The sequence below is a fragment of the Mustela putorius genome, unplaced genomic scaffold (assembly GCF_011764305.1).
Source record: "Mustela putorius furo isolate JIRA1106 unplaced genomic scaffold, ASM1176430v1.1 tig00000174_pilon_pilon_pilon, whole genome shotgun sequence".
NCBI lineage: Eukaryota > Metazoa > Chordata > Mammalia > Carnivora > Mustelidae > Mustela > Mustela putorius.
Window position 1 is genome coordinate 17,661,507 of NW_025421304.1, and position 24,742 is coordinate 17,686,248.

At 54.6% G+C, this 24,742-nt stretch overlaps 2 protein-coding genes and 1 long non-coding RNA gene across 27 annotated transcripts in view; 2 read left to right on the forward strand and 1 right to left on the reverse strand.

Annotated features, from left to right (window-relative positions):
- NLRC5 (NLR family CARD domain containing 5) overlaps positions 1-15,113 on the forward strand; it is an 85,751-nt gene extending 70,638 nt beyond the window's left edge. For 17 of the 24 annotated variants that reach the window (XM_045076089.1, XM_045076085.1, XM_045076091.1 and 14 more), the window contains 17 exons: positions 567-653; positions 1,155-1,232; positions 2,196-2,279; positions 2,622-2,705; positions 4,160-4,243; positions 4,893-4,976; positions 7,395-7,478; positions 8,704-8,787; positions 9,194-9,277; positions 9,576-9,659; positions 9,803-9,880; positions 10,572-10,655; positions 10,741-10,812; positions 11,079-11,162; positions 12,768-12,851; positions 13,146-13,229; positions 14,030-15,113. In XM_045076089.1, coding sequence (XP_044932024.1) covers positions 567-653; positions 1,155-1,232; positions 2,196-2,279; positions 2,622-2,705; positions 4,160-4,243; positions 4,893-4,976; positions 7,395-7,478; positions 8,704-8,787; positions 9,194-9,277; positions 9,576-9,659; positions 9,803-9,880; positions 10,572-10,655; positions 10,741-10,812; positions 11,079-11,162; positions 12,768-12,851; positions 13,146-13,229; positions 14,030-14,141 — 1,435 coding nt within the window. In that variant the 3' untranslated portion in view covers positions 14,142-15,113. Of the gene's footprint in view, positions 1-566; positions 654-1,154; positions 1,233-1,924; positions 1,990-2,195; positions 2,280-2,621; positions 2,706-4,159; positions 4,244-4,892; positions 4,977-7,394; positions 7,479-8,703; positions 8,788-9,193; positions 9,278-9,575; positions 9,660-9,802; positions 9,881-10,571; positions 10,656-10,740; positions 10,813-11,078; positions 11,163-11,963; positions 12,906-13,145; positions 13,230-14,029 lie in introns of those variants that run through there. The other 7 variants (XM_045076097.1, XM_045076100.1, XM_045076106.1 and 4 more) reach the window with 5 other exon arrangements.
- Positions 15,114-17,859: 2,746 nt separating this feature from the next.
- Positions 17,860-23,464, reverse strand: LOC101684288. The gene is made up of 4 exons (XR_001178164.2): positions 23,257-23,464; positions 21,369-21,467; positions 19,497-19,753; positions 17,860-18,228 (listed from the first exon to the last, which is right to left on the reverse strand). It is a non-coding gene; the product is annotated as an uncharacterized LOC101684288 (long non-coding RNA).
- Positions 22,737-24,742, forward strand: part of CPNE2 (copine 2) — a 44,667-nt gene continuing 42,661 nt past the window's right edge. The window contains exon 1 of one of the 2 annotated variants that reach the window (XM_045076108.1): positions 22,737-22,952. The gene's annotated coding sequence lies outside the window, so the exon portion shown is untranslated. The remainder of the gene's footprint in view (positions 22,953-24,742) is intronic. The other variant, XM_045076107.1, reaches the window with a different exon arrangement.

Below are 24,742 nucleotides of genomic sequence, written 5' to 3' on the forward strand. Positions count from 1 at the left end.
AAATATTTTGTTTATTGGTTTGAGAGCGAGTAAGCAAGAGAGAGAGAGCACAAGTGAGGTGGAAGGACAGGGAAGGTGAGAGAGAGAGAGAGAAGCAGACTCCCCACCGAGCGGAGAACCCAACATGGGGCTCGATCTCAGGACCCTGGGATCATGACCTGAGCTGAAGGCAAATGCTTAACTGAATGAGCCACCCAGGCGCCCCTGTTTCCCTGTTTCTATCCATGTTTTCTTCTCTTTCCATACATATTTTTTCCTTTTTTAAATACAAAATGGGGATGTTCTATATAGGATTGTATTTCCTTGTCTTTGCCATGCAACGCTATATGGACCTTTCCTTAAGCCTAAAACTGCTGTTTAAAAAAAAAAAAGAATATTTTCCGTTGGGATTATTGCAGTAACTATCAGAGCAAGGGTGTTGTTAGTTTCCTGTTTTATGCTTGTGCCTAGTTGTGTAATTTTATAGTTTTTAAATAAAGCCAAAAAGTGTCTGAGCCCCGCCCTTGCCCCCCGCCACCCCAGCTCCCACCCCAGGGGAGCTTCATCTCCTTCTGTTTCTGCAACAGGGTGGAGGAGTCGTGGGTCGGCACAGCCGGGGTGCTCGCCCTGCTAGAAGTCTGCACCCAGGCCTCAGGCAACATCACTGAAATAAGGTGAGTGGAGGGAGAAGGCCCCTCAGAATTCTTCATCTTTTCATGACCATTGGGACCGTCCCTCACCTAGACGTCAGTCTCTGGCCTTGTGGAGTAACCGCTGTGTCACTTGCAAATTCTCTGGATCTCCAAGATGGCAGGGGCTACACATATTTGTTGGGACTTGTGCAGTAATCAAGCCACAGGGCCAGAAAGAGGATGGCAGCCACAGAATTAAGACAAAGAGCTGCTGGATCCCAGGTAGACACAGCTGGGCATCCACACTGATTGTCTGGAAGTGGCCCCTGGGTTACAGTCAGCATGCACTGTGGCTCTAGGACTAGAGGTGACAGAATGACGTGGAGTAGCTAAGAGCAAAGGCTGTAGAGTCCCACTGACCTAGGTCCAGATGGATCCTGGGTCTGGGAGCTCAGAGTCAGTAGACCGGCAGCCCTGGGTGGAGCTCAGCCACCACAGGAAAGCTGCTGTGCACCTCGCACTGGCTACCCGTTCTCTCCTCAGCATTTCGGAGACCCAGCAGCAGTTCTCTCTCCAGTTGGAGTTTCCCCGTCAGGAGAACCCAGAGGCCGTGGCCCTCAGGTAGGACCTAGTACCTGGGCCCCCAGGGGTAGCTGGTGATGGGCCAGGGGTGGGGATAACTGTTGCTTCTGATCAATGGGTCTTGTGCCTTGCTTAGAGTCCTTTGATATCCAGAGTGTCTACATGGCCAAAGAAGTCTGGCCCAGCCTGCCCAACCCCACCCCAAACCTCAGTATCAGCTCTACTCATCCCTACCACCTTTCAATTCCCCCAACACCACCTTGCTCCCTTTGACCTCGGGGCCTTTGCACAGGCTATCACTGGACCAGAATGTTCTCTCCTCTCCTACCTTCTTCCTTCTTTACCTAGTTAGCTCTCCCTCATCCTTCAAGTCTCAGCTGAAATACCACCACCTCAGGAAAGCCCCTCTGAACCCCCAGACATAGTTAAGTTCTCCCATGACCCACCATTACAGATGCCTGGATTCACAGCATCCGAATCCATACAGCTCATTTTGGAAATTAAAATGTCACCCCTTTTGGGTGCCTGGGTGGCTCAGTGGGTTAAGCCGCTGCCTTCGGCTCAGGTCATGATCTCAGGGTCCTGGGATCGAGTCCCGCATCGGGCTCTCTGCTCAGCAGGGAGCCTGCTTCTTCCTCTCTCTCTCTCTCTGCCTACTTGTCAAATAAATAAATAAAATCTTTAAAAATAAATAAATAAAATAAAATGTCACCCCTTTTGAATGAATGCAGCCCTGCCTGTGTACATTCTGAGGATCAGACCATAGCTGGATATCAGCCCCAACTCACCTCCTTAGGTATGTTCCCTTGTGCAGTAAACAACCTGCACCGCCATACCAGCAGCCTCATCTGGACTTCTCCTTCATAGCACTTGCCATAATTGAATAGAAAATTGTGGGACTTTATTTCATTCGTGTTTATTTACCCCTCAAAGGTAAGCTCCTTCTAGGCAGTGACTGAGTCACTGGTGTTCAGAAACTTCTGCCTCCCTATCTACCTCCAGGTTGGCTCACTGTGACCTCGGGACCCATCACAACCTTCTTGTCTGGCAGCTGATGGAGACATGTGCCAGACTGCAGCAGCTCAGGTCAGAACCCTGAAATACCAGCTAGGGCCCTGAGTTCTCTGATCACCCCCCAGTGCCCCAACCAGGCCACATGGGAGAAGCTGACCAATCCAGGATATGGTCAGCATGGGAATGAGCAGAGCCTGGGGTAACATTACTTTCTCTGGCCTTCTTGCTTCCCCAAGCAGGAGAGAATCACACTTGGCCAGTGGGGGTAGAACCCCAGGGTGGCCTAGGTGCCCCCACTGCGAGCGCTTGGGTGGTTCTTTCCCCTCTTTTGGGCACCCCCGTCTTTGTATGCTGGATGACCCCCCGAGGAGCATCCAACCTGAAATCCTCTGGAATGTGCTCTGGCCTTTACAGCTTGTCCCAGGTAAACCTCTGTGACACCAGCTCTCTGCTGCTGCAAAGCCTCCTTCGGTCCCTGTCTGAGCTGAAGACATTCAGGTATGCAGACGAGACGAGACGTTCACTGGGAGGCTGTGCTCTGCCCCCACACTTCCTGCCCCCTCCCCCAACCCAGGGGCTGAGACTCCTTGAGGCCAGGAAATGATAGCAGCGTGTGTGGTCATCCACATTGCCACATGGCAGGAGTGATTTCCTCTTTTTCCTTTATTATTTGAAATAACTGCAAATGAACAGAAGACTTAGAAGCAGTTCCATATATCATTTTCCCAAATTCACCCCTTGTCAATATATTTTCTCCCGTCTTCCCTCCTTCCTCACCCCTCCCTTCTGCTCTCCTCCCTCCCTCTTTTACCGAACCATTTGAAAGTCGTTGCATAAATGTGCCCCTTCACCCTTTGCTATTTCAGTGAATTGCCTAAGAACATTCCCTCCTGTAACCCAGTAAACCTATAAAATGCAGGAAATTTAACATCCTGCACTATCGTTATCAAAACTACTGTTCATATTCCAATTTTGCGCCAAAAGTCCCAGTCCTGTTGTTCGTGGCATCCCCCCCCCCCCCCCCCCCCGCACCGCCCCCGCCCAGAGTCCTGGATTCTACCTAGGATCACTCCCTACACTTAATTGTCATTTGCCTTTTGTCTCCAATTTGGACGGGTCCTCAGGCCCTCTTTGTCTTGCACGATATTGTCATGACATTTACATCTGTGATTTTGTCCACGATTTCCCCTCTGTTTGGCTTCAGGGTTCCCTCAAGTTGAGGTTTAGGTCCTGCCCCTGGGGCAGAAACTCACAGAGGTGTTGTTGTGTTCTCTTCGGGGAGGCACACTTTGTCCCCCCACACCCCGCTCCCTCCTCCCATGCTGGCAGTAACAACTGTGATTCCCCGCTGAAGGGGGGAGTGCCTGCCAGCTTTCTTCCCCTGCAAAGCTACTGTTTTCCCCTTTCTAATTAACCCATATCTTGGAGGGAGACACTTTAAGGCGCTGTAGAAAATCCTGTCCTTTCTCACATTGTCGTCTGCCGATTTCCACCCTCCCTGAGAAGGCTTGCCTCAATCCAACGTCAGTATGATGGTTGCACAATGAAGCTTTTCTCACTTTTAATTCTCCTGTAAACCAACTGATTGCATCCGGGAGCAAGTGTCCTTTTGGGGCCAGTGTCTCTTGAACACCTCTCTAGTACTTGCTACTCAGCTTTGTGGTTTAAATAAAGATGCAGCGCTCGTGGTAAAAGCCCATCGCTAGCTAGATTTACAGTGAGGCCCGACTATGGCACAGGTGGTGAAGTTGCTACCTGAGTACGGTTTAGGGAAATACTCCACTGGTCCAGGCTGTACTAAGTGTAATGATTCCAAGGTGGGGGAGATTTATGAAGGGAGAGAGGGCACCTTCCCCCCTGCCCCACCCCTCCTCCTTGGCCTCTGCTAGCAACACTTAGAGCTCTCAAGGCCTTGAGTCCCTGTCTGACCTTCTGCCTTTGACCCCCACCAGGCTGACCTCCAGCTGTGTGAGCTCTGAGGGCCTGGCCCACCTGATATCTGGTCTGAGCCACTGCCACCACCTGGAGGAATTGGAGTGAGTCACGGAGGTGGCGGGGGCCGGGGGTGGGGGGAGTGGATCTGGGAAGGGATGGCCAAGCCGAGGGCAGGGGTGGCGCAGAGAGCTGGGCCTTTGGTAAGGTGGGTGGTGAGACTTCGGCCTGTCTCTTGGCTCCCTGATGAAGCCCAGCAATCCTGGGTGTGGCCTGGGAAAGCTGAGCACTGCCTTCCTGGTCCCAGCTTACCACTGGCTCCGAGCGATCCAGGATGAGTAACCATGTCTTTCTGTCTTTACATTTCACATGAAATGTAAAATGGGGGTCATCGCCCTTCTCTGCCAGGGGGGTCTGTGGGGTCGAAGGGATCACTGCACATGTGTGTCTGTGTGTCCCCTGGTCCTGGCTTCCTCTTTTGCAGCCCTCATCCAGGGCATCCTTTCTCAGCTGGATCATCTGAGACAGCCAAAGGCCAACGGCCATGCCCCCTCCTCAGGGACCCCAAAGCCCAGCCCTTGAGCCAGCCAGGAGTGCCCCGGCGGGGCCTGGACAAAGAGGGTGGTCCGAGATCTGCAGACCCCAAGTTGCCCCCACTGAGGGCACTAAGAGATGCAGATGGCTAGTGAGATAGCTCAGCTCCAGGAGCCAGGAAGGCTTGGCTGACACTCACCTTGTACTTGGCCCCTCCAGCTTATCCAACAACCCATTTGTTGAGAAGGACACCGAAGCGTTGATGACGGTCCTTGAGGGGATGTGCTGGCTGAAGAGGCTCGAGTAAGTGGTGGTGGTGGTGGTGATGGGGAGGGAGGAAGGTGGGGAGGAGCTGGGAGCCTAGGAACCTTTTCCTCTCTTGTGAACACAAGCTGTGACATCCCTGGATGGATACAGGTGAGCCAAATTACCCTCCCTTTTACTCCCTTACCTGGCTGAGTGCCAGCAAAATGCTTGATCCCTGGAAATAAAATCCTCAGTCACGCTGACCCAAGCCAGACACTGACTGGCTCATGCCACAGGAAATTAGAAGGCAGCTAACTTCAGGCATGGCTGTATCCAGGGGTTCTGTATTTGTTCTCTCTCTCCGCCCTGTCCCCACCCCATCTTGACTTCATTCTCAGGCAGGTGGTCTCTGTGGGTGGCAGGTTTCCTCTCTCCAGCTTCACAGAAAAGGAGCACCTTTCTCTCTGTAGTTATAAGCTCTAGATGATTCTCACTGGACCAGCTCAGGTCACATGCCCACCCCTAAGCCAAGCACTGGGGAGCAAAGCTTACAGTCTTCCAAGTGGCCAGATCTGGGTCACATGCCCACCCAACTGCCTGGACTTGAGGGACCGGCGGTGTTTCTGGACACTATTGTCAGAAATGGGAGAAACAAATTGTGGGCAGGTGAGACGCACAGCTGTCGGCTGCTCTTTGTTTACAATCATTTCCTTGGGAACTGGCAGTATTTTTACTCTCACCTATAATTTGGAAGTCCCCGGGTTCCAACAAGAGCAGAGATAGTCTCAGTGTGAAGGACAGCCACCCCCCCGTGCCCAGTCATATCAGTATCTAGACAGAGCCTTTTACACAGTTCTTTTACTGTTAATCTCTAAGTTTCTCTGATGACAAAAATATACCCCGGTTATAGAAAGTTTCGTAATTACAGAAATATGTAACAAAGGACACGAAATCCTCTGGCAGTGACACCCCCTGGGGAAACTGCTCTGAAGGAGCAGTGTGTGAATTTGCTTCCAGATTTTTTTCAACATATGTGTTGAATAAGGTTTAAAAGTAGCCTTCTGACTTTTTGCCCGGTAACAGTAGAATTCTCCCACTTTGTCCCTTTCTGCTTGTCCTGGGGACCCGGGGCATGGATGGTATCAGAGAGACGTTTGACCAGAGGACCCACGTGTCTTTCTCCCAAGCTGTTTCTTTATCTTTCCCCCATGTGCCTTCACCTCTGTCAGCCTTCCTTCTGGAAGCTTTTGTTGGATGGGGGCAGGGAGAGGGGGTGTTGGAGGCCCAATGAGATCGTTGATTGGCTCATGCATGCATTTAACAGGTGTTTGCCAGGACCCGGGGCTGGAGGTACCACAGAGAACAGGACAGATGTGTGATCTGTCCCTGGTTTCCCAGGCAACTAGTGCCACTCTCTTTACCTCTCACCTGCTCGGCCACCCCAGCTCTAAAGGGGGCATGATGAAGAGAGGGGATGGATTCCCCACTGTCCAAACGCCCCTGCCCGTTTCAGATCTGTCATTTCTGAGTGTTTCCTCCCCGCCACCAGCTGACGTCTTCCACCTGCCCCATCTGTGGCCGAATAGTCAGGGGTATGGCCCCTGGTTAGGAGCCATGCCACCTGGCTTCAACCCTTGGTAGGGTGACTGCTGTCCCAGTTTCCCTGGGGCTGAGAGTCGCCCATCCTGGAGCCCCCCTCAATTCTAGGCAGACCAGGATGCCTCTGAATGTGTGAGCTTGGGCAAATTACTTCTCTGTGCTTTTCTCCCCATCTTAACTTTGGCAAAAATGGCTGTACTTACCTCCTAGGGGTGTGGCAAGGATTAAATGAGATAATACATACGAAGTCCTTAGAACAGAACCTGGCACAGAGTTCACACTCTGCAAGTACTGGCTCCTGTTTTTTTATTTATTTTTATTTTTATTTTCATTTTATTATTATTATTATTATTCCCCTCTCCTGCCCCGGGTGGGGGCCTGGAGTGTGATCCCAGGGGTGACACATGCTTGGGGTTCAGGAACGGGAGTCCTATGACCTTGGGTTCTGTTGTGTTGCTTCTACTTTCTGTGTGGCCTTTAATAAGCTCTCTAATCATGCTCTGAGCCTCAGTGTGCCTCATCTGCAAAATGGGGATGAGAGAGTTCTACTTCTCAGGATGGCCCCAAGCTCAGTGCTCAACCTCGAGTATATGCCCGCTCTGGGGCCGCTAGGATGCCTGGTCAGCAGACTGGGTCCCGTGTGCTTCGGAACACAGACCTGCTGCCTGGGTGGCCTTTACTCATGCAGAGAAACGGCCTTTGGATGCCTCATGCGGTTTTGTTTTATACAATATGTCTACTTCGTGTGGATGTAAATGGCTATCTTGGAGGACCCTGGGGATTGCTGAGCACCAAGGCCTGCCGACTGGATGGGGCCTTGGTCTCTACCGGCGACCCAACCCCAGTGATGTCCTCCTCTGGCCTCCTCTCCTCCAGCCTCAGCCATCTGCCGCTGGGCAGCTCCGCCCTGGCCCTGCTCACCCAGGGACTAAGCCACATGAGCGTCCTGCAGAGCCTCCGGTGAGTGGCCCAGTGACCGCATGGGAATGAGTGGGAGGACACACCCGGGGTCTGCGGGGACCGCCCGCCCAGGGAAGCACTAGAGGCATTTCCCTGAGGACCGCCCGTGACTCCCGGCCTGGGGACGTTGCTGCCCTCCCAGGTCAGTGCCCACCGCTCTTGCCTTCCGCTGCCACCAGCTCCCTCCCGCTATAGGAGTGACCGCCAGGGGCTGGGCCCGAATCCTGGAACAGCCCTAAATGTGCACCGTTCTCCCGGTGTGCTCGTTCACATTTCTGATTCCACGAGCTTGCGCTGCCTAGATTCTGCATTTCTAACAAGCTCCCAAGTAATACCAATCCTGAGGGTCAGTAAGGACAGTATGGTCTCTGATCTGGTGACCTTGGCGTTCTTCCTGTGGGCCCCTGGCCACCTTGATTAACAGATATAACACATTCTGTTCTCGGGATTTTGCAAAATATAAAATGCGGCGACTACAGATAAACCCAAGAGACTTTGTGTCTCCCCGAGTCCCCTCCCCCACGTGGCTGCCTAGAGTGCGTGACAGATGAGGTCAGAGAGTTCTGAGAAGCATATCAGATGGGACTAGGTCATTTCATCCAAAATTAATTCTCCGAAAGGCACTTCCCTAAAGTTTAATTTGTGAAAAGAAGGAAAACAAAACAGCCTTCAGATCCTTGACACAGCGCCTTGACAGTTTGCCTCCTGTGGTTTGTTGGGTTTGGGTTTTCGCCCCTCATGGGGGCAGGGCAAGGTCAGGGTGCAGAAAAGGTCAATAAACTGGCTTTATGGAAAAGCCCAGTGTTTGCATTGCTTAGAACACCTGTGCCGGGGAGAAATGATTTGCCTGGATTACGGAGCCCCATGAAACTGGCCATTAGCCAGGGTGGCCCGGGCGTTCCCTGACATGGAGGCTGAGGCAGAGACTGGCCAGACGAAACAGTGTGGCCACAGCTCCTGGGCCAGGGGAGCAGGGAGCTCTGGGCTTGCGTTTCCGCTTTGCCTGGGAGTCACCAGCAGTACATGGCCAGTCATGGTTCCTCCCTGGACTCAGTTTTCTCATCTGGACTCCGGGTACAGTCATTCCCACCTTACCTGTCCCCCTCCCCAACCAACCCCTGAAGTTGAACATATGGGTTCCTGGTGTGTAAAAGCTTTGCAAACCTAACCTAGCACCTTCAAAGGCCTGGGCCTCTGCTCCTGACCAAGGCCTCTGCTTCTCCAGGCTGAGCAGGAATGGTATTTGTGATGTCGGCTGCCTCCAACTTTTGGAGGCTCTCAGAGCTGCCAGCAGCTTGAAGGAGCTGGGGTGAGTTGCCTCTCTGTCCCCCAACCCAAGACAACTTGGGCAGGGCGAGATGGGAAAAGCAAGGGGATCCTCGATTGAGTATGCTCTGCCCAGCCTCATCCGTGTGCCTTCACCCGCTTCCCCCTTCACAACCCCAGGCCTAGACCGTCAGGAAACCCCAAGATGGGTTGTGAGATTGTGGGCTGCAGCAAGAGGGATTCAGGTCAGACACCAGGGAGAACATCCTGGAAACAGAAGACAAGGGTCGGAAGTCCTCACCTCAGACGGGCTGAGGGGCCTGCCTCAGTGTGAGCTGGGGCCTCTCTCTAGACATCACTACCCCTTCTGTGCTGAGAGGGGGGCTGTGGACGAAATGACATGGCGGCCAGGCGGATGGTTCCAGTCCTCCTGTTGTTCTCTCCCCAAGCTTGAGCCACAACCAGATCGGAGACTTCGGTGCCCAGCACCTAGCTGCCATCCTCCCCGCGCTGCCTGAGCTCAGGAAGATAGAGTGAGTGGTCAGGCCTCCTGACAGGGGCCCTCAGTAGCCATACCGCGGACGGGGAGACCCTGGCCCCGCCTCAGGCTGACCTTCCTGTGCCATCCTCAGGGTCCAAGCGGTGGGGCTGGGTTACGTGCAGGCCCCGCCAGCCGTGGGATCTTCAGCCAGCCCAGGCCCTGGTCTGATCCTTCCTGCCCCCTCGGGTAGAGAAGGTCTACGGCGGGGGTGTGGTCTCTCGGGGCCCTAGCAGGTGCGCTCGGGTGGGGGGACCTGGGTATCCCAGGGTCTGATGTCTACCCACCCTCAGCCTCTCAGGGAATGGCATTGGCCCAGCTGGGGGAGTGCTGTTGGTGGAGTCTCTCGCCCTCTGCAAGCACTTGGAGGAGCTAATGTAAGTGTGGGTCCTGCTGGCTGCCCTCTGCCCTTCGTATCCCCTAAGCCCTCCTGGCCTTTGTGTTCCCCGGGGCACCCAGGGCAACACGGGGTCTGGAGCCAGCCGGCCCGGTGCTCACCCTCATCTCTGTCCTCTTCCAGGCTGGGCTACAACGGCCTGGGAGATGTCACAGCCCTGAGGCTGGCACAGAGGCTGCCCCACCACCTGAGAGTCCTACAGTGAGTGTCCCTCCGCTGGGCTCTTCTGCACGGCTGGCCGGGAGGGGTTCACAGGCAGCGCTGGGGAATCAAGGCCTCCACTAACGGAACTGCCAGCCCTAGGTCAGGTCGTGGTACGTGCTGGGACGGCCTGCCCCGCCCTGCCCACTCCTCCCCTGCTTCGGGAGCCTGGGGCAGGGTGGTCAGGAGACCCAGCCTCGTCCTGGGTTGTGACCAGCGCCTTCTGGGCCGTGAGCCAAGCCGCTACCCGTTCTGAGTCTTGGTTTCCTTATGTGCAAAAGAAGTACCATGGTCTGCACTCCGTGTGTCCCTGAACCGGTCTCTGAGGGCGGGTGAGGCAGTGTCAGCAAAGGGCTGGGCCATAGAAAAGCACCGGTTTCTGCCCCGGGCCTCGCCAAAGCCTCCCAGCAGCCAGCCCCAAGGCCAGATTGCTAGCTGCTCCGTTTTCCAGGCAAGGGAAGCCAAGCCAAGAGACGCATGGAGAGCTTGCTTTACTGACACATGAAAGAGCTGGGGGCCCTTACCACCGCCCCCCCCCCGGAGTCCTGTGTGGATGGGGAGAAGGTTTGGGGTGACAGTGACCTGATGGTCTGATGGGGCGGCCTGAAACAATGCTGAGCGTGGGGGCTCTGGGAAGGCTCCTGAGCCCTACACCTACCCGCCTTCCACTCACCTTCTCCCCTTTCCCCAGCCTGCCCTCTAGCGGCCTGAGCCTAGAGGGGGCGCTGCTCCTGAGCCAGGCCCTGGATGGACGCCCATATGTGGAAGAGATTAGGTGAGTGTGGGCCGTGGAGTGTGGGCAGAGGAGCAGCCAGGGCGGGTCTCGGGGCTCCTCTCACAGGTGTCTCCCTATCTCACAGCTTGGCAGTGAACAGTCTGGCGACAGGGGTCCCACATTTCCATCAGGGGCTCCCACTGCTCAGGCAGATCGAGTGAGTCGCCTTTCCTGACCACCTGGGGAGCTGGGGTTGGTGGGGAGGGAGGCAGCGTCTGGCACCTGGGAAGGCTTTTGAAGGGACAGAGACCTCAAGTATAAGGAAGCCTGGGGCAAAAAGGGGCACCTTCCTAAGTCTCCCCCCACCCCCACCCCAGGCCACTCCTTTGCCTCGGGCCCCGACTGCACGGTGGGCAGAGGCAGGCTGGCTGGAGATGCCCCCGACTCAGTCACGCTTCAGCCTGTCCTCTTGTTTGTCCCCAGCCTGGTTTCCTGTGAGATTGACAACCACGCAGCCAAGCCCCTAGCTGCCAGCCTGGTGCTCTGCCCCGCGCTGGAAGAAGTCCTGTGAGTGCTTGGAACAAGCCCTAGCGGGAAAGGGCGGGGGTCTGGGGGCTTGGCCTGGCTGCCCACCTCCTTCCGGCCTAAAGCTCCCCGACCGGTCCCCTATCTGTAAGTGGGGAAGGTCTTAAGCCTCCTCTTGAGGAAGTTTGAACATTGTGGCCATGAGTGATGTTGGGCAAATCCATTCAGCCTCTCCTGCCTGTTTCCCCCACTGTGGGCTGGAGCAGGGCAGGCGGGGAGGTAGACTAGTGGGTCCCTGAAAGCTCTTTGCCCCTGACCTTCCCTTTGGGAGGTGGTTGGGTAGATCACCTCATCTGGTTTACAGAACCTCGATTTATAAACCTCTTGCTCGTGGTGAAGCATGCTCCCCACCAGCCCCCTGCTTATGCCCACTCCCCTCCTGGCAATCAGATACGGTCTGGCCTTGGGCAGCCACAGGGGCAAACCACACTGAGGACTAGCCTGGGGCCCTGACCACACAATGGAAGAAAATGCTCTTTCCTAGGGTATAGGACACAGGGGATTCCAAGAGGGTATTAGGTTTGCATCTTAAAGGGTTTTTTTTTTTACATTTTTTATTTACATTTAATTAATTAACATATAATGAATTATTGGTTTCAAAGGTTCAGTTTTATACCCACTGCTCATCTCATCACGTGCCCTCCTTAAAGCCCATCACCCAGTTACCCCCTCCCTCCACCTCCCTCCCCTCCAGAAACCCTCAGTTTGTTTCCTGTGATTAAGAGTTTCTTATGGTTTGTCCATCTTAAAGGTTTTAATCCTTCTCATTACATGACACCAAAGAGAAAGCCTCCAGATCCCTGCTAAGGCATCTTTAACACCTAACACTGGTGATTCTCCTGATTTATTTTTTACTTGATAAGCCAAGAAATAGTGTATATGACCATGGAGCAGATAATTATTTCATACCAAAGGTAAATCAGAGATGAGCCAGTGCAACCTAACTGCTGCGGTCTTGAAATATCACCAGCCAGAAAGTGCTTGAATTTTTTCTGCTTACGTTTTTCTTCGTGATTCTCCCTTTGTAACCAGCAGGGGGCAGGCCACAGGCTCAGCATCTTTGGAAGGACGGAGGTTCCGGCTAGAAATGATTACTATTGTCTGTGCTGTATTTGTCGTTGTAACTGCCTTCTGTTTAGGATTGTCAACGCAGGTTTCCCATTGATAGTAGTGATTAGTATTACCTAAGATTAATCTCTTAAAGTAAAAAAAAAAAAAGCAGAGAGGAGGACCACTTTAGAGAAAATGGGGTGCATGGATATGATGCTGAAGGCACGTGCATGGTAGAAGTTTGCATCAGGACGTTGTTGCTGCAGACCATGTGCTCCAAATTCTCTGGACAGCCAGCTCTCAAGCTGTCTGGGTTCTTGAAAGATGACCAGCGCAACAAGGGGGTTGGGGAGGGGAAGAGACTTATCTCCACCCTGAAAAGTCTTCCACACGGGCGCACAAGCACCCTATCAAGTGGCCTTTCTCACACCTGTGTGGCAACCTCCTTAGTCCCCAGCCCTCCGCACCTGCCACCGTGTCTCTACCCCTTGACCTCACTGTTTTCCTGCCACTGACCTTAGGACCCCTCCCCTGCAGGCTGTCCTGGAATCTACTTGGGGACGAGGCGGCTGCAGAGCTGGCCCGGGTCCTGCCGAGGATGAGCAGGCTGAAGAAAATGGAGTATGAAGGGCACATCCTGGGAAACCAGAACTGGGAAGCATGCCAAGGGGAACCCCTGCCCTTGGGAAAACCAAGAGGCCACTTCCTGCCATAGAGCAGGAACTCACGGAGTTGCACATTCTGGTCCAAGCCCCTCTCAACCTTAGGTCTCCCTGGGCCCTGGCCTTCAGCCTTCCTGCTGTACTGTGTTGGGTTCTGCAAGCATCTTGGCCTGGGGGCGGGGCATACAGGGAAGCCCATCGCCCCCCACTCAAGCCATTTCTCTTTCCCCTTTCTCTGCTATCTATTGAAAAGCTTGGAGAAGAACCAGATCACAGCTTGTGGAGCCTGGCTCCTGGTCGAAGGGCTGGCACAAGGATCTGGCATCCAAGTCATCCGGTAAAAAGGGCTCACGGTGGGGGGATGATGGGTGGGAGGCCACACCAACCTCTAGAATATAAGGGGACTCCCTGTACAAAGAGGCAAGATCTGGCTTGAGGGTTATCAGAGGAGACTTGGTTCTCTCCACCAAGAATTTGGCAACACACAGACCTGGATCAAATCCCAGCTCTGCCATTTGCCAATTATGGAACTTTGAGTCAGCAACTCAACCTCTCTTGACCTCAATTTCCTCATCTGTAAAATGGGCTCAATGATAGTATCAGGGAGTTGTTGTGAGGACTAAACAGTTCTATACAGCACTGAGCACAATGCCTAGCACATAGTAAGCACTTAAAATGGTAGAATCAGAACCACCACATACAGCCATATAGGTTGTGCACTGCACAAGAGCATTGCCTCTGTGGGACACCATTCATATATTGGTATGTCAGATTTCTAGTAAATGGTAGTGAAGTGGCTTGTTCAATAGAAATGAATATTTCATGACAACTTCAAATGATGGAAGTGAAGTGTCATGAAGAAGGGGAGTTTTTCCTTATTTGCACGAACATGTCATATGAGTGTGGTCCTGGCTGGGATCATGAGCTCCTAGGGATGAAGACTGAGTGGGAGAAGTCAGGAGGTGGGTGTGGAGGATATCCATCTCCTTAGGGTAGCCATGCTGGTCTAACCTGCCAGGTAGCTCTGGGCATGGCTCTTCCCCGTCTTGGGCCTGGGTCTCCCCATCTGTAGGGGATGGAGACAAGAGTATGAGCATGCCACTCCTGGTGCTCAGTGCCTGTCTCTGTGTCCTGCAGCCTCTGGAACAACCCCATCTCCCCCGACGTGGCCCAGCACCTGCAGAGCGAGGAGCCCAGGCTGGACTTCGCGTTCTTTGACAAGCAGCCGCAGCCGCCTCGGGGTAGATGAAGGCCCCCCTCAAGATCCTTTGAATTCAGCCAAGTGAAGCCAACTTCCACTCACCAGGACAGTGGGCTCAGGAAAAGAGCCTCCGCTGGGGGCCCCTGTGTGCTGCCCCAGGAGGGAGGGGCACATTGGTCTTGCTATGGTCTTCAGGAAGGGACCAGGAGCCTCGTGTGGCCAAAAGACTACCCCGTGTTGCATGTGACATGCATGACCAGTCAGAGACATGTCACACAATGAAAGTGTCATGATGTGATGTGTGACACAGAAGATCACATATGGTAGAATTCTCTGTGACGTTACATGGAACTTGCAGCGTGGCCTGTGGGTCAGTGGGATAGGTCCTGGTATCACCACGTGGCAGCACACATGATCCATGGTTTGCATATGACATGTGACAGATGCTCATCTCATAGGACTTATGACTGGCCAGATACCCGCAGGCTGGTAGAAAATCTAATTTATTACTTTTTAAAATCAAGTATATATTTATACATTGCACTTTCAGAGCAGCTAAGCCGGGGAATGTTCTCCACTCAGAAATGGGATGGGGAGAGTGTCCAAGCACTGACTAGCCCAGTGGCCTGAGGGCCAAACCCTAGACTCAGCTATGAGACTTTTGGATGAGGTCCGTCTTGCCTCAAGCCTCAGTTTTCCCATTTATAAATGGGACGACTCCCTCCTCTTAAACCCAAGCTTCCAAAGACTTTGGGCCCAGATCTAGGGACGGTCCTCGGGAACGGATGGATCCAGTCTGACCTATGTCCCGGAAGAAGCCTTGTCTAAGGATGTGGGGGTAGGCACTACTGGGATAAACAGGCAAGGCCACTGGGTTCAGACACTACCTCAGCAGGATCCGGGTGAGATCCCAGGGGCTGCGCGTGCTACCTAACATTATTTCCAGAAAGGCCCAAGGATGGCCTTGCCACACTTGAAGCCAAATTTGACCAATAAATGTGGATGGTGTCCCAGCCTCTACCCTAAGTCTGATGTGTGCTGCTAACTCACCAAGGTCCGGAGTGGTTCACCCCCTGCCCCAGGGCCTGGAGAGGAAGACAGACCACAGAGAGGTGAACTGAGAGCAACACTGGCCCAGGAGTCAGAAGACATGGAGTCAAGTCCAGACTCTGTCTCTGCTGTCACAGGCTCGTGGGCAAGCTGCCTACCCACTCTGGAATCAGCAGTACTGTGAGAGTATTACAGAAACTCAGAGTGTTAGAACGGTCCTTTGTTTGACTTGCATGCTATTTAAACTCTTTTCGGAATCAGGCATCAATATTTAAAAGTGGGAGCTTTTACATAAATCCAGATTTTCAGCTTTCAGTTTGGCGTTAGTCCCCACATTCCCACTCAAGGGAAATTCGTGGAGTCATTTGACCGTGCCCTTTAGGTATGGCACACATCTCTGTTTGCCACAGTCCTCACCACTCCCCAGTGTGTCCCCTTCTCCCTTTTGCTGCTTGCTGGGTCCTACTGAAGGCCTGGACTCTCGGCCCTGGGGGGGGGGGGCGCTGATGGGTGGTATATAAAAAAACATGGCTTGGGAAGTCAGATGGGCATGGAGTGCACTGTGACTTGACTCCTTGCTGCTCTTCAAAAGCAAACTATTTCTGGACATGAGTTAGTAATCCCCCCTGGTCCCCAGGACTTTTGGAGCTGTCCAGGAAGGATGGTGTACAGTTTCTGGTAGGCAGCAAGTACCGGTTACATGCTAGTTTCCTTCCCCTTTTAGGGTTGAATATCATATGAGGTGAAGAGATGCTTGAAATGACAGGAGAATAGCACCCACTCCCTGTCACCGGCCTGTGGGCTGAACAGGTTGATGGCTAGAGAAGCTTTCCTCCAGAGCTTCACCCCGTTGTAAAAAGCATGCAATCGGCGGTGCAGTTACTGCTTACCACCACTAGAGGGCAGGTTGGCCCACTAGTGATTTCCTGAGACCGCTTCCTTGGCCATTGGGCCCAGAATGAGGTTAAGAGTGATGCCAGCAGAGGTTCCCACCTAGCCTAGGACCCTGGGATGTCCTGCCTGCTGGTGGCTTACCTGGGCAGCTCAGCCCTGACCTTTGCCGCCCTCCACGTTGTCTCTGGTCCCCCGGCAAGCATGAGGAGAAAGTCCTCCGGCCAAGTGCCAAGCATCCACACCCCTCAGGAGGACACGCTTATCGGGCCCGGGTCAGGGCACACCTGGCTCCGGATGGTGTCATCCACCTGGTTGTGAGGGAGGGGAGGGTCAGGCAGAGGTTCTAACAAGTGTGCCTGGAAAACTCGAACCCCAGATTCTGTCTTGCCTCCCCCAGGAAAAGATAGCAAGGTGACCGTGGACCCTCGGGGTGCCCCTTCCTACCCAGGGGGCCCTGTGCTGTCTTCTCTCTTTCCCCAGCACTGGAGCAGGAGTCCCTCCAAGCCTGAAGATGACTTGCCCCATGGCTGAGGGAGGAACAGAGCACCAAGCCGAAGCTCTAGGCCAGGTGAAATGCATACCGGGAAGGCCTCGAGCTCGGGGACACTCTCTGTTCATTTGTTTTACTTGTCCCTCCTCTCCCTCCCACTCTGCCCAGGTTCTTAAAAACCCCAAGAAACTTTCAGCAGCTGCCCTGAGATTAACAGTCCCTTCAGCACAGCAGACCCGGCTGGCCAAGCCCACTCACCTTGCCCATTTCATTCATTTTTGTCTTCTGCCACCTGCCTGCTGGGAGGCCCAGACTGCCTTTCTCTCTAGCACTAATGACGTCCACTCTCCCCACTTCCTTCCTCTGAAGAGTAAGCTGTTTAAATATCTACACAAGGGGCGCCTGGGTGGCTCAGTGGGTTAAGCCGCTGCTTTCGGCTGGGGTCATGATCTCAGGGTCCTGGGGTCGAGCCCCACATCGGGCTCTCTGCTCAGCGGGGAGCCTGCTTCCTCCTCTCTCTCTGCCTGTCTCTCTGCCTACTTGTGATCTCTCTCTGTCAAATAAATAAATAAAATCTTTAAAAAAAAAAATACCTACACAAAACCAACACAATTCAAAGAAAAGTAAGGCTCTGGCCAAGTGAGGAGTGAAATGAAAAGGGAGCCCCCGGGTTCGTGACCCTGGAATGTGATTAGGCCAGTAGGTGTCCATGTCTGTCTGCAAGGCTGGGAGAAGCCCGTTCTGCAACTTTGTCACTTGGCCTCTGTCCTTTCTGATGGGGGTCACCATCTCCCTTCTTGTCCCCACAGGCCTCAGATCCTCCCAAACTGCCCCTTCCGTCCTGTCTCCAAACACACCCATCTGAAATCCATGGCCCAGGCCAATACTTCTCGAATGATAAAGTCACAGTTATGGAAACTGTCACACGCGTGGAATCATCTGGGCATTTTGTTAACATGCGGGTGCCGGTTTAGCAGGTGTCGGGCGGGGCCTAGGATTCTGCATTTCCAAGAAGACCCCCTCCCCAAGTGATGTCTGTCCTGTTGGACTACATTTAGCTTTGCGAGGCTGTCGACCAGGGAGTGGGGCTTACCCTGACTACAGGTTAGAATCACGGGGGGAATTTTTTAAAATCCCTTTTTAAAAAACAGAGTATTGGGGCGCCTGGGTGGCTCAGTCAGTTAAGTGTCTGCCTTTAGTTCAGGTCATGATCCCAGGGTCCCGGTATGGAACCCCACATCAGTCTCCCTGCTCAGCGGGGAGCCTGCTTCTCCTGCCTGCTTCTCCTCCCTCCACCTCCTGCTCCCCCTGCTTGTACTCTCTCTCTCTCTCTCTGTGTCAAATAAATAAAATCTTTAAGAAAAGAGTATTTCGAAAGCCCCTCAGGCAATGCAAATGTGCAGCCACAGGTAGGTGGGGACTCTGGGGAAAGCTCAGCAGGGCTCTGCCCCATCCCCCTTCTTTTGTACCGAGGATCCTGGTGACCTTCTCTTTGCAGAGGAGGACACTGAGACCCAGAGATTTTTCCCGACTTGTCCAAAGGCACACAGCTAGTAAGGGGTGGTGCCAGGAGTCCAGCCTGGGTGTCGCGACTTTTATTTTCGCTCATTTTCCCCTCGAGTTTCAGTGAGATACACAGGACATGCAGCACCGACTGAGTGAAATGATGACCACAATAAGTTAATTAATATCCAGGATCTCCTAGAGTTACAAAAAGAAAAAAAAAAAAGTGAGAAAGAAAAATAATGACTTTTTTTTTTCCTTGAGAGGAAAGCTCTTAGGATCTACTCTCTTAACCACTTTGAAATTTTTTGTGACTCAGTCCCGCAGGGGAAGACCCAGTTTTCTCATCTGCGCAGTGAGAAGGCACAAGGACCCACTTTTATCAGCACTGAGAAGGTGACCTTCTGGTTAATCCTCCCTCGGGGAGGGTTTTGAACCCTCCGTCACCTGGCTTGCCTGGTTATTGTTCTGTAGGGCTTCCACCATCTGTGACCTCCTCTAGACCCATAGCCATCATCTGGGTAACAATCTACGGCCCACTGACAAAGGAGAAAACGGAGGTCAAGGTCACAATAGCCGGCATTCAGCAAAGCCACAATTCTAATCCTGCACCGGAGCAGGAAGCTGAGGTGGTCCTGGCGGGGTATTTAACGGGTCTGCAGGTCTGTGTGTCCTTCAGGAAGCCCCCCGCCAAGTCTGGAGGGCTGGGAATTCTACCCAGACCTGCTCTGCCCCCAACCCCCCTGCAGGGCCAAGGCCAGGCTGGAGGGCGGTGGCCCCACCCCAGCCAGAGCTGCACATGCCCTCTGGACACATCCCAGAGCTTCCTGGAAAAGAACAGGGCTCCTTTGGCAAAGATCCTCCCAGGGCTGGTCTCAGGAAGTTCTGGGGACAGCTGGTCTGCCTCCTGCTCCTGGCAGCCACCCTGGTGAGGCACCCCGCCCCCACCCCGTGTGTCTCCAGGCCTCTAGCCTCCAGAATGGGTGTCCTCCCTGGCCCTGGGCCTGGGCAACTGTACCTTGTTGCTCATCCCACACAAACTCCAGCCCAGCCCAGCTGCCCAGAAAGTGACCTTTGCCCTGAGGAGGAGAGGACTGAAAAGGAGCTTTCCCTAGAGAACAAAGGCCAACTGGGGTCCCCAGGTTGAGTGCCTAGGACAGAAGCATCCAGTTTCCTGGGCTGTGCCTGTGGTCAGCACAAGGTTGGAGTGGATGGAGGTGTCTGGGGCTGGCTGGAAAGGCAGGGGGTGCCTGGGCGTCCTGAGCCTAGAAGCAGGGCTCCCTGCATTACAGCGACCACAACTCTGGAACTTAAAGACAGTCCCGATGTCTAGGAGTGCTTGGTACCCTTCTAATCACACAATGGTCTCTCTGAATTCCCACAAGCATCCCAAGAAGTGGATACCAAATCTATCCTCCCATTGTATTGAGCAGGAGACTGAGACCCAGAGGAATTAATGATCTCACCCAGGCAATAACGACAGCCACTGGGATTCAAACCCAGAGCCATGACTCCACGCCTGGAATCTAGCTCTGGAGTCAGCCATGTGATCCTCCAGGGGATGTCTCCATCACGGATATGTCTCCGTATCAGCTCCCTGTGTGGCAGATGGTGTTCTCCAAAGACGGCCACCGCTGTATCTCCCATAACAGTGACAGTCCTCTCAGAGAGGAGGGTCTATGGAGAGAGCTGGTGACATCGTATGACTTCCAAGGCTAAGGTTCTGTAAAAGATAACAAGGCTTCCACCTGGTTCTCTTGGGATGCTCGCTGCTCACCCTTGGAAACCAGCCGCCATATTCCAGGGAAACCCAAGTCGCACCAACGGTCATGGACCACTCCCGCTGAGGTCCAAGCCAACAGCCAGCGTCAATGGCCAAACATAGGCCTTCTAGAGAACGCTAGCCCCTCTTGTGATCTGACTGCATCTGCTTGAGAAATCCTAAGCGAGGACCACCCCAGCTGAGCCCAGGTGAACCCCCACCTTCAGAGCCTTGAGAGATAGATTATAAGGTTTGGGGGGATTTGTGATGCAACATTAATAACTGGGAGCCCCTCCATCCTCTACCCCCTCCCACACGTCTGAGGCCAGCCAGGGCCTGGTACGCAGTACTCTTTTGGAGTGTCTTAAATTCACACTCAAGTGTAGAGGCAACCCTGGTTGTTCTCATCTATCTGTCCAGACAGCCTGGACTGTGGACATAAACACCCAGACAGCAGGTGTTTCATACACGTGCACACACACAGACACACAAATACACACACTTAGACTTATTTCAGGAAATCAAGGCCTTCTGCTTTTGCAGAGAGAACCCCATGTAGGCGAGGAAAGACTCCCTTCAGCATTGAGCTGTGATGGCCTTGCGTTGTGTGTGCATCAAGTGTAGAATCAACACATGATGGTCAGTTGGCCTTCGTCGGTTGACCTCTGGTCTCTCCTGCTCCCTGGTTTTGTATTAGACATAACATTCATCCCTTTGAAGTCTACAAGTCAATGGTTTGAGTATACCTACAGCTGTGCAACTCCGTCATCTAAGTTCAGGACATTTTTAATCATCTCCCAAGAAATCCCCCCCCCTTTTTTAAAGATTTTATTTATTTCTGCAAGAAAGAGAGAGAGCACACGAGAACAGGAGCAGAGGGAAGGGCAGGGGGAGAAGCAGACTTCCCACTGAGCAGGGAGCCCAAGGCAGGCCTCCATCTCAGGACCATGAGATCATAACCTGAGCTGAAGGCTGACGCTTAACCCAGGCGCCCAAAACCCTCATTAATAGCAATCACTCCCCAGTATCTCCTCCCAGGCCTAGACAGCCACTAGACTTCCTTCTGTGCCTGAGGACTCGTCTAGTGTGGACATTTCATGGCAATGGAATCACACATATGCACGGTCTTTTGTGACCAGCTCTTTTCACTTAGCATCATGACTTCCAAGTTTGTCGATATCGTACACATGCCACCCCCTTCTATGACTGAATAATATCCCATGGTGTGGAGAAAGCTCATTTTGTTTATCCATTCATTGCTTAATGGACATTGGAGTTGTCCCTACACTTTGGCTTTTCTGAACTCTGCTGCAGTGAACATTTGGTAGGAGTTTTTGTTTGGACACAGGCTTTCATTTCCCTTGGGTAGATACCTAGGAGGGCAGTTGCTGGGATCCCTGACCTTTATTAAATTCTGTCCCTGTGGCCAGGGATCCAGGATCTTCTTCACCCTGGGCAGACCCAACTACTTCATCCTTCGGGGCTCCTTGGGGAAGTCTGACTTCTGTGGCTGAGTGGGGTCTTCCGGGCCACCCCACCTCCAATCTTTGCACTTTTCACCCAATAATACAATTACCTGGGTCATGGGCTTGGTCCGGGGAGGTGAGGAACTTGAGAGGAGGGACACTGCTTGGATTCACCATAGTTCATCCCAGGACCTGCCACTCCTGTGTCTCTGAAGCAAGGAGAGGATAGGGATGCTGAGGGCCAGATCAATCAGGCAAGGCTTCCTGGGGGAGGTGGGGGCTGTCGCTAGTATGTCTATGTATTGGTTTGCCCCAAAGCTGGGCTGAGAGGGCTTTGAAGACTTAGGTGGAGGAAAGGTGAGGAGAGCTTGGAGAAAGGAAGGATGGATGGGGAACAGGCAGGCAGAGAACAAAGCTCAGAGCCCTGGGGTTTCTTAGTGGCCGCCCCTCCAAGGCTGCTAAGTGCCCGTGACTCAGACTGGAGGGAGGTTCACAGGCTGCAGTGTGAGTCTCTTAGTTAACCCTCTCCTACCCGGAACGGAAAAACCACAACCCAAGCACGAGGTCCTTGAGCCGCAGGGCCAAGGGCTTTGGAAGTGGCCGTGAGATCTCCCACAATCTGGTTAAATGGGGCTGAGCCGCCGTTGGCCCAGATTTTGGGGTGTGTGTGTGTGCAGATAAATACCGCTGAGTGGTCTGCAGCGGGAGCGCCCGGAGGCGATAAATGCGTTTCTTAAGAATTGATGCTTCTTCTAGGGTAAAAGAAGGCCTTCACAGAAAAGGGGGACTCAGGGCCAGGGCCTCAAGGCCCCCCCTTAATTACGCTCCCGCTAACTATCCCCAGGCACTGTTGAAACTGTCTTTATCTTAGCGTCTCTGCCAGAGAAATATGTGTCATCTTCCTAGTGTCTGGCGACAAGAAAATGCGGAGCTCTTTTACTACGGGAGGAGGGGGAGACTCTACGGTCCTAGCGCGGCTCAACACAGCCCAGAACCCAGCCCTGCCGCGTACCCCCCGAGGGCGCAGCTCGGGGCCCTGGGGGTCGAGGCCACAGGCGGCGCGCTGGGCCCCCGCAGGCCCGAGCTGAGCCCACCCCTCGGTTCCCGCGCCCGCGGCCCTGAGCGCACGGTGCTCGGAACTCGGAGGTGCCCGCGGCTCGCGGCGAGGCCAGCCAGGGAGGGTGCGAACCAGCCGCGCTCCGATCCGCGGAGTCCCAGCCTCGAGCGTTCGGACCCTCGGATTCCGGCCTCGAGCGTTCGGACCCTCGGGTTCCGGCCCCGGCCGTTAGGCCCCCGCGGCGCCGAGAGCCCGGAGCGCTAGGGCGCGCCAGCCACGGGCTCTGAGCGGCGGGCGGCGGGCGGGACAGCGCTCCCGCTCCGCCCGTGGGGAGTGCTCGCCCCTCCAGGAAGAGCCCGCCTCGCCTCCCCCCTCCCTCCCCACCCCCGCCCCTCTCGGCCGGAGGGAGGAGCCCGAGCCGCCGCCGCCGCCCGCCCGCCCGGGAGGAGCGCCGGACCCCGAGCGGCTGGGAGCGCACGCGAGCTGGCCGGGGCCGCGCGGGCAGCGCCCTGAGCCCGTCCCGCGCCCGCGGGCCCTGCCGAGCAGGGGAGCGCCCCGGGATGTTCCGGCGGCCCGGAGCGCGGGCAGCGGCAGCCGCGGCGGCGCCGTGAGGGCGGCGGAGCCCGCGGGACCCGCGGTGAGTGGGGCCCGGGCGGGCCAGGGGCGGGCGGGGCGCCCTGGCGCCAGAGCTAAGTTCGGCCTTCGGGCTCGGCTTCTGGCGCCAGTGGCGGGCTGGAAGGAAGCTGGGTTCCGCCTCGGGGGGCCGTGGCGCCCCGAGCCCCCGTCAGCGGGGGACACCCACGCTCGGGCGCTTGGGTGACTCAGCTGCGACCCGGCCACGCGGGGGCGCTCCGGCTGCGCCCCGGGGCAAAGCCGGGAGGGTGCGGGAGGAGGGTGGCGCCCCTCGGGGTTTGAGCCCAGCTGTTTAGGGACTCGCCTACCTTCCCCGAGGAGTCTGGGGGCGTCCGGAAGGTAGAGTCCCCGCCACTGTAGTAGCTGCCGAAGACTTGGGGTCGGGCTGGCCCTTGGCCCCCGCACCCTGCTCTCAACCCCCAGTACCCCCGCCCCAGAGCCCTGCCGGAGAGCCAGCTCCCAGCCCAGAAGAGGGAACGAAGGGAGGGAGTGGAGCTGGGCAGCTTCCCAGAAGTCGAAGTGTGTTTGCAAACTAGTTTTTTTTTTTTTTTCCGCAAAATCTGTCTGGCACCTGTGTGGTTAAGGGGGTGGGGTGGGGGGACATGGGGAGAGAGAAAGAGCGAGTCTCCTGCTTCCTTTCCTTTCTCCGCAGCCCTGCTTTTCTGAGAATAGAGGTGTCTTACTCCCCTCTTCCCATCCCATTTCCCAGCCCCGCCCTCCGCCCCCCCCCTTCCTTGGACAAACTCCCCGGCAGGGCCTCCTTTAAGGGGGCTGTGATTTGCCCAAGATCAGGAAGGGGAACTGGAATCCAGGGCTCTGGTAGCCAGGCTCATGCTGATGCCAGTGATTCTCCCAGCCCTGTTATGTATTTGGGGAGAGTGACACCAGCAAGGGATCTGGGAGAATTACAAGCGGCCTTTTGTTTTGTCTGCCCTTAGTTTTTGCTTGCCTTAGGGGTGTGGGCTGTCACCCATGGGTGGAGTGCTTTTTCTGTTCCTTGGGCCCCCCACAGCTTCAGTAACTGGGGGGAGGAACCCCTTTGTAACCTTCAGCAGCTGCTGTGGCCAGTCTTGCTGGGGCCTGAATGGTGAGCTGGGGGACCACTCCTCCCTCTCCCAGTCTCCCCCGCTTATCTGTAAAATGGGCTAATGGTCAAGGACCTGTGTGCCAGGAAGGCAGGGTGCAAACATAAGGAGTGGTTTTATTGCAGTCCCTCTGGCATAGGGCCCAGTGTGTTCTGGTACTGCCCCAGGCCGGCGGCCCTGCAGGCCTCTGTGGGAGGGGTCCCCCCCGGGGCAGGTCTGGCCAAGGAAAGAACCAGGGACTAAGAATATTGACAAAGGGATTCTCCTTGCCCTCTGCCACTTCCTGTGTGTGTGTGCCTTCTCACTCGCTGGGCTCAGGGGTTTTTTCCATCTGTAAAATGAAGCACACTATGACACATTCCAGTTTATAGGGTTCCTGGGAGGCTGCAACCGGAGAAGAGGGGTTCTGCAAAGTGCAGTGTGCTTCATGAATGGCATGTGCAGTGTTATAAGGTACCCCCCCCACCCCGCCCCGGGGCCGTGAAAAATTAAAAACTCAGGGAGAAGAGGGCCAGGGATAGAGCCTCAGTGTCTCTACCTGTAAAGTAGTAAGAATGATACTCTGTATACCTTTGTCATCTTTTAGGGTAATTGTGTATTTATTTAAAGGGAGTTGTGAGGATTAGACTACAAAGGGGTCATATGCCATCGCTGTGACTCGTCTGGTGACAAGCACTCGGTCACTGTTAACTGTCAGTGTTGTTATTCC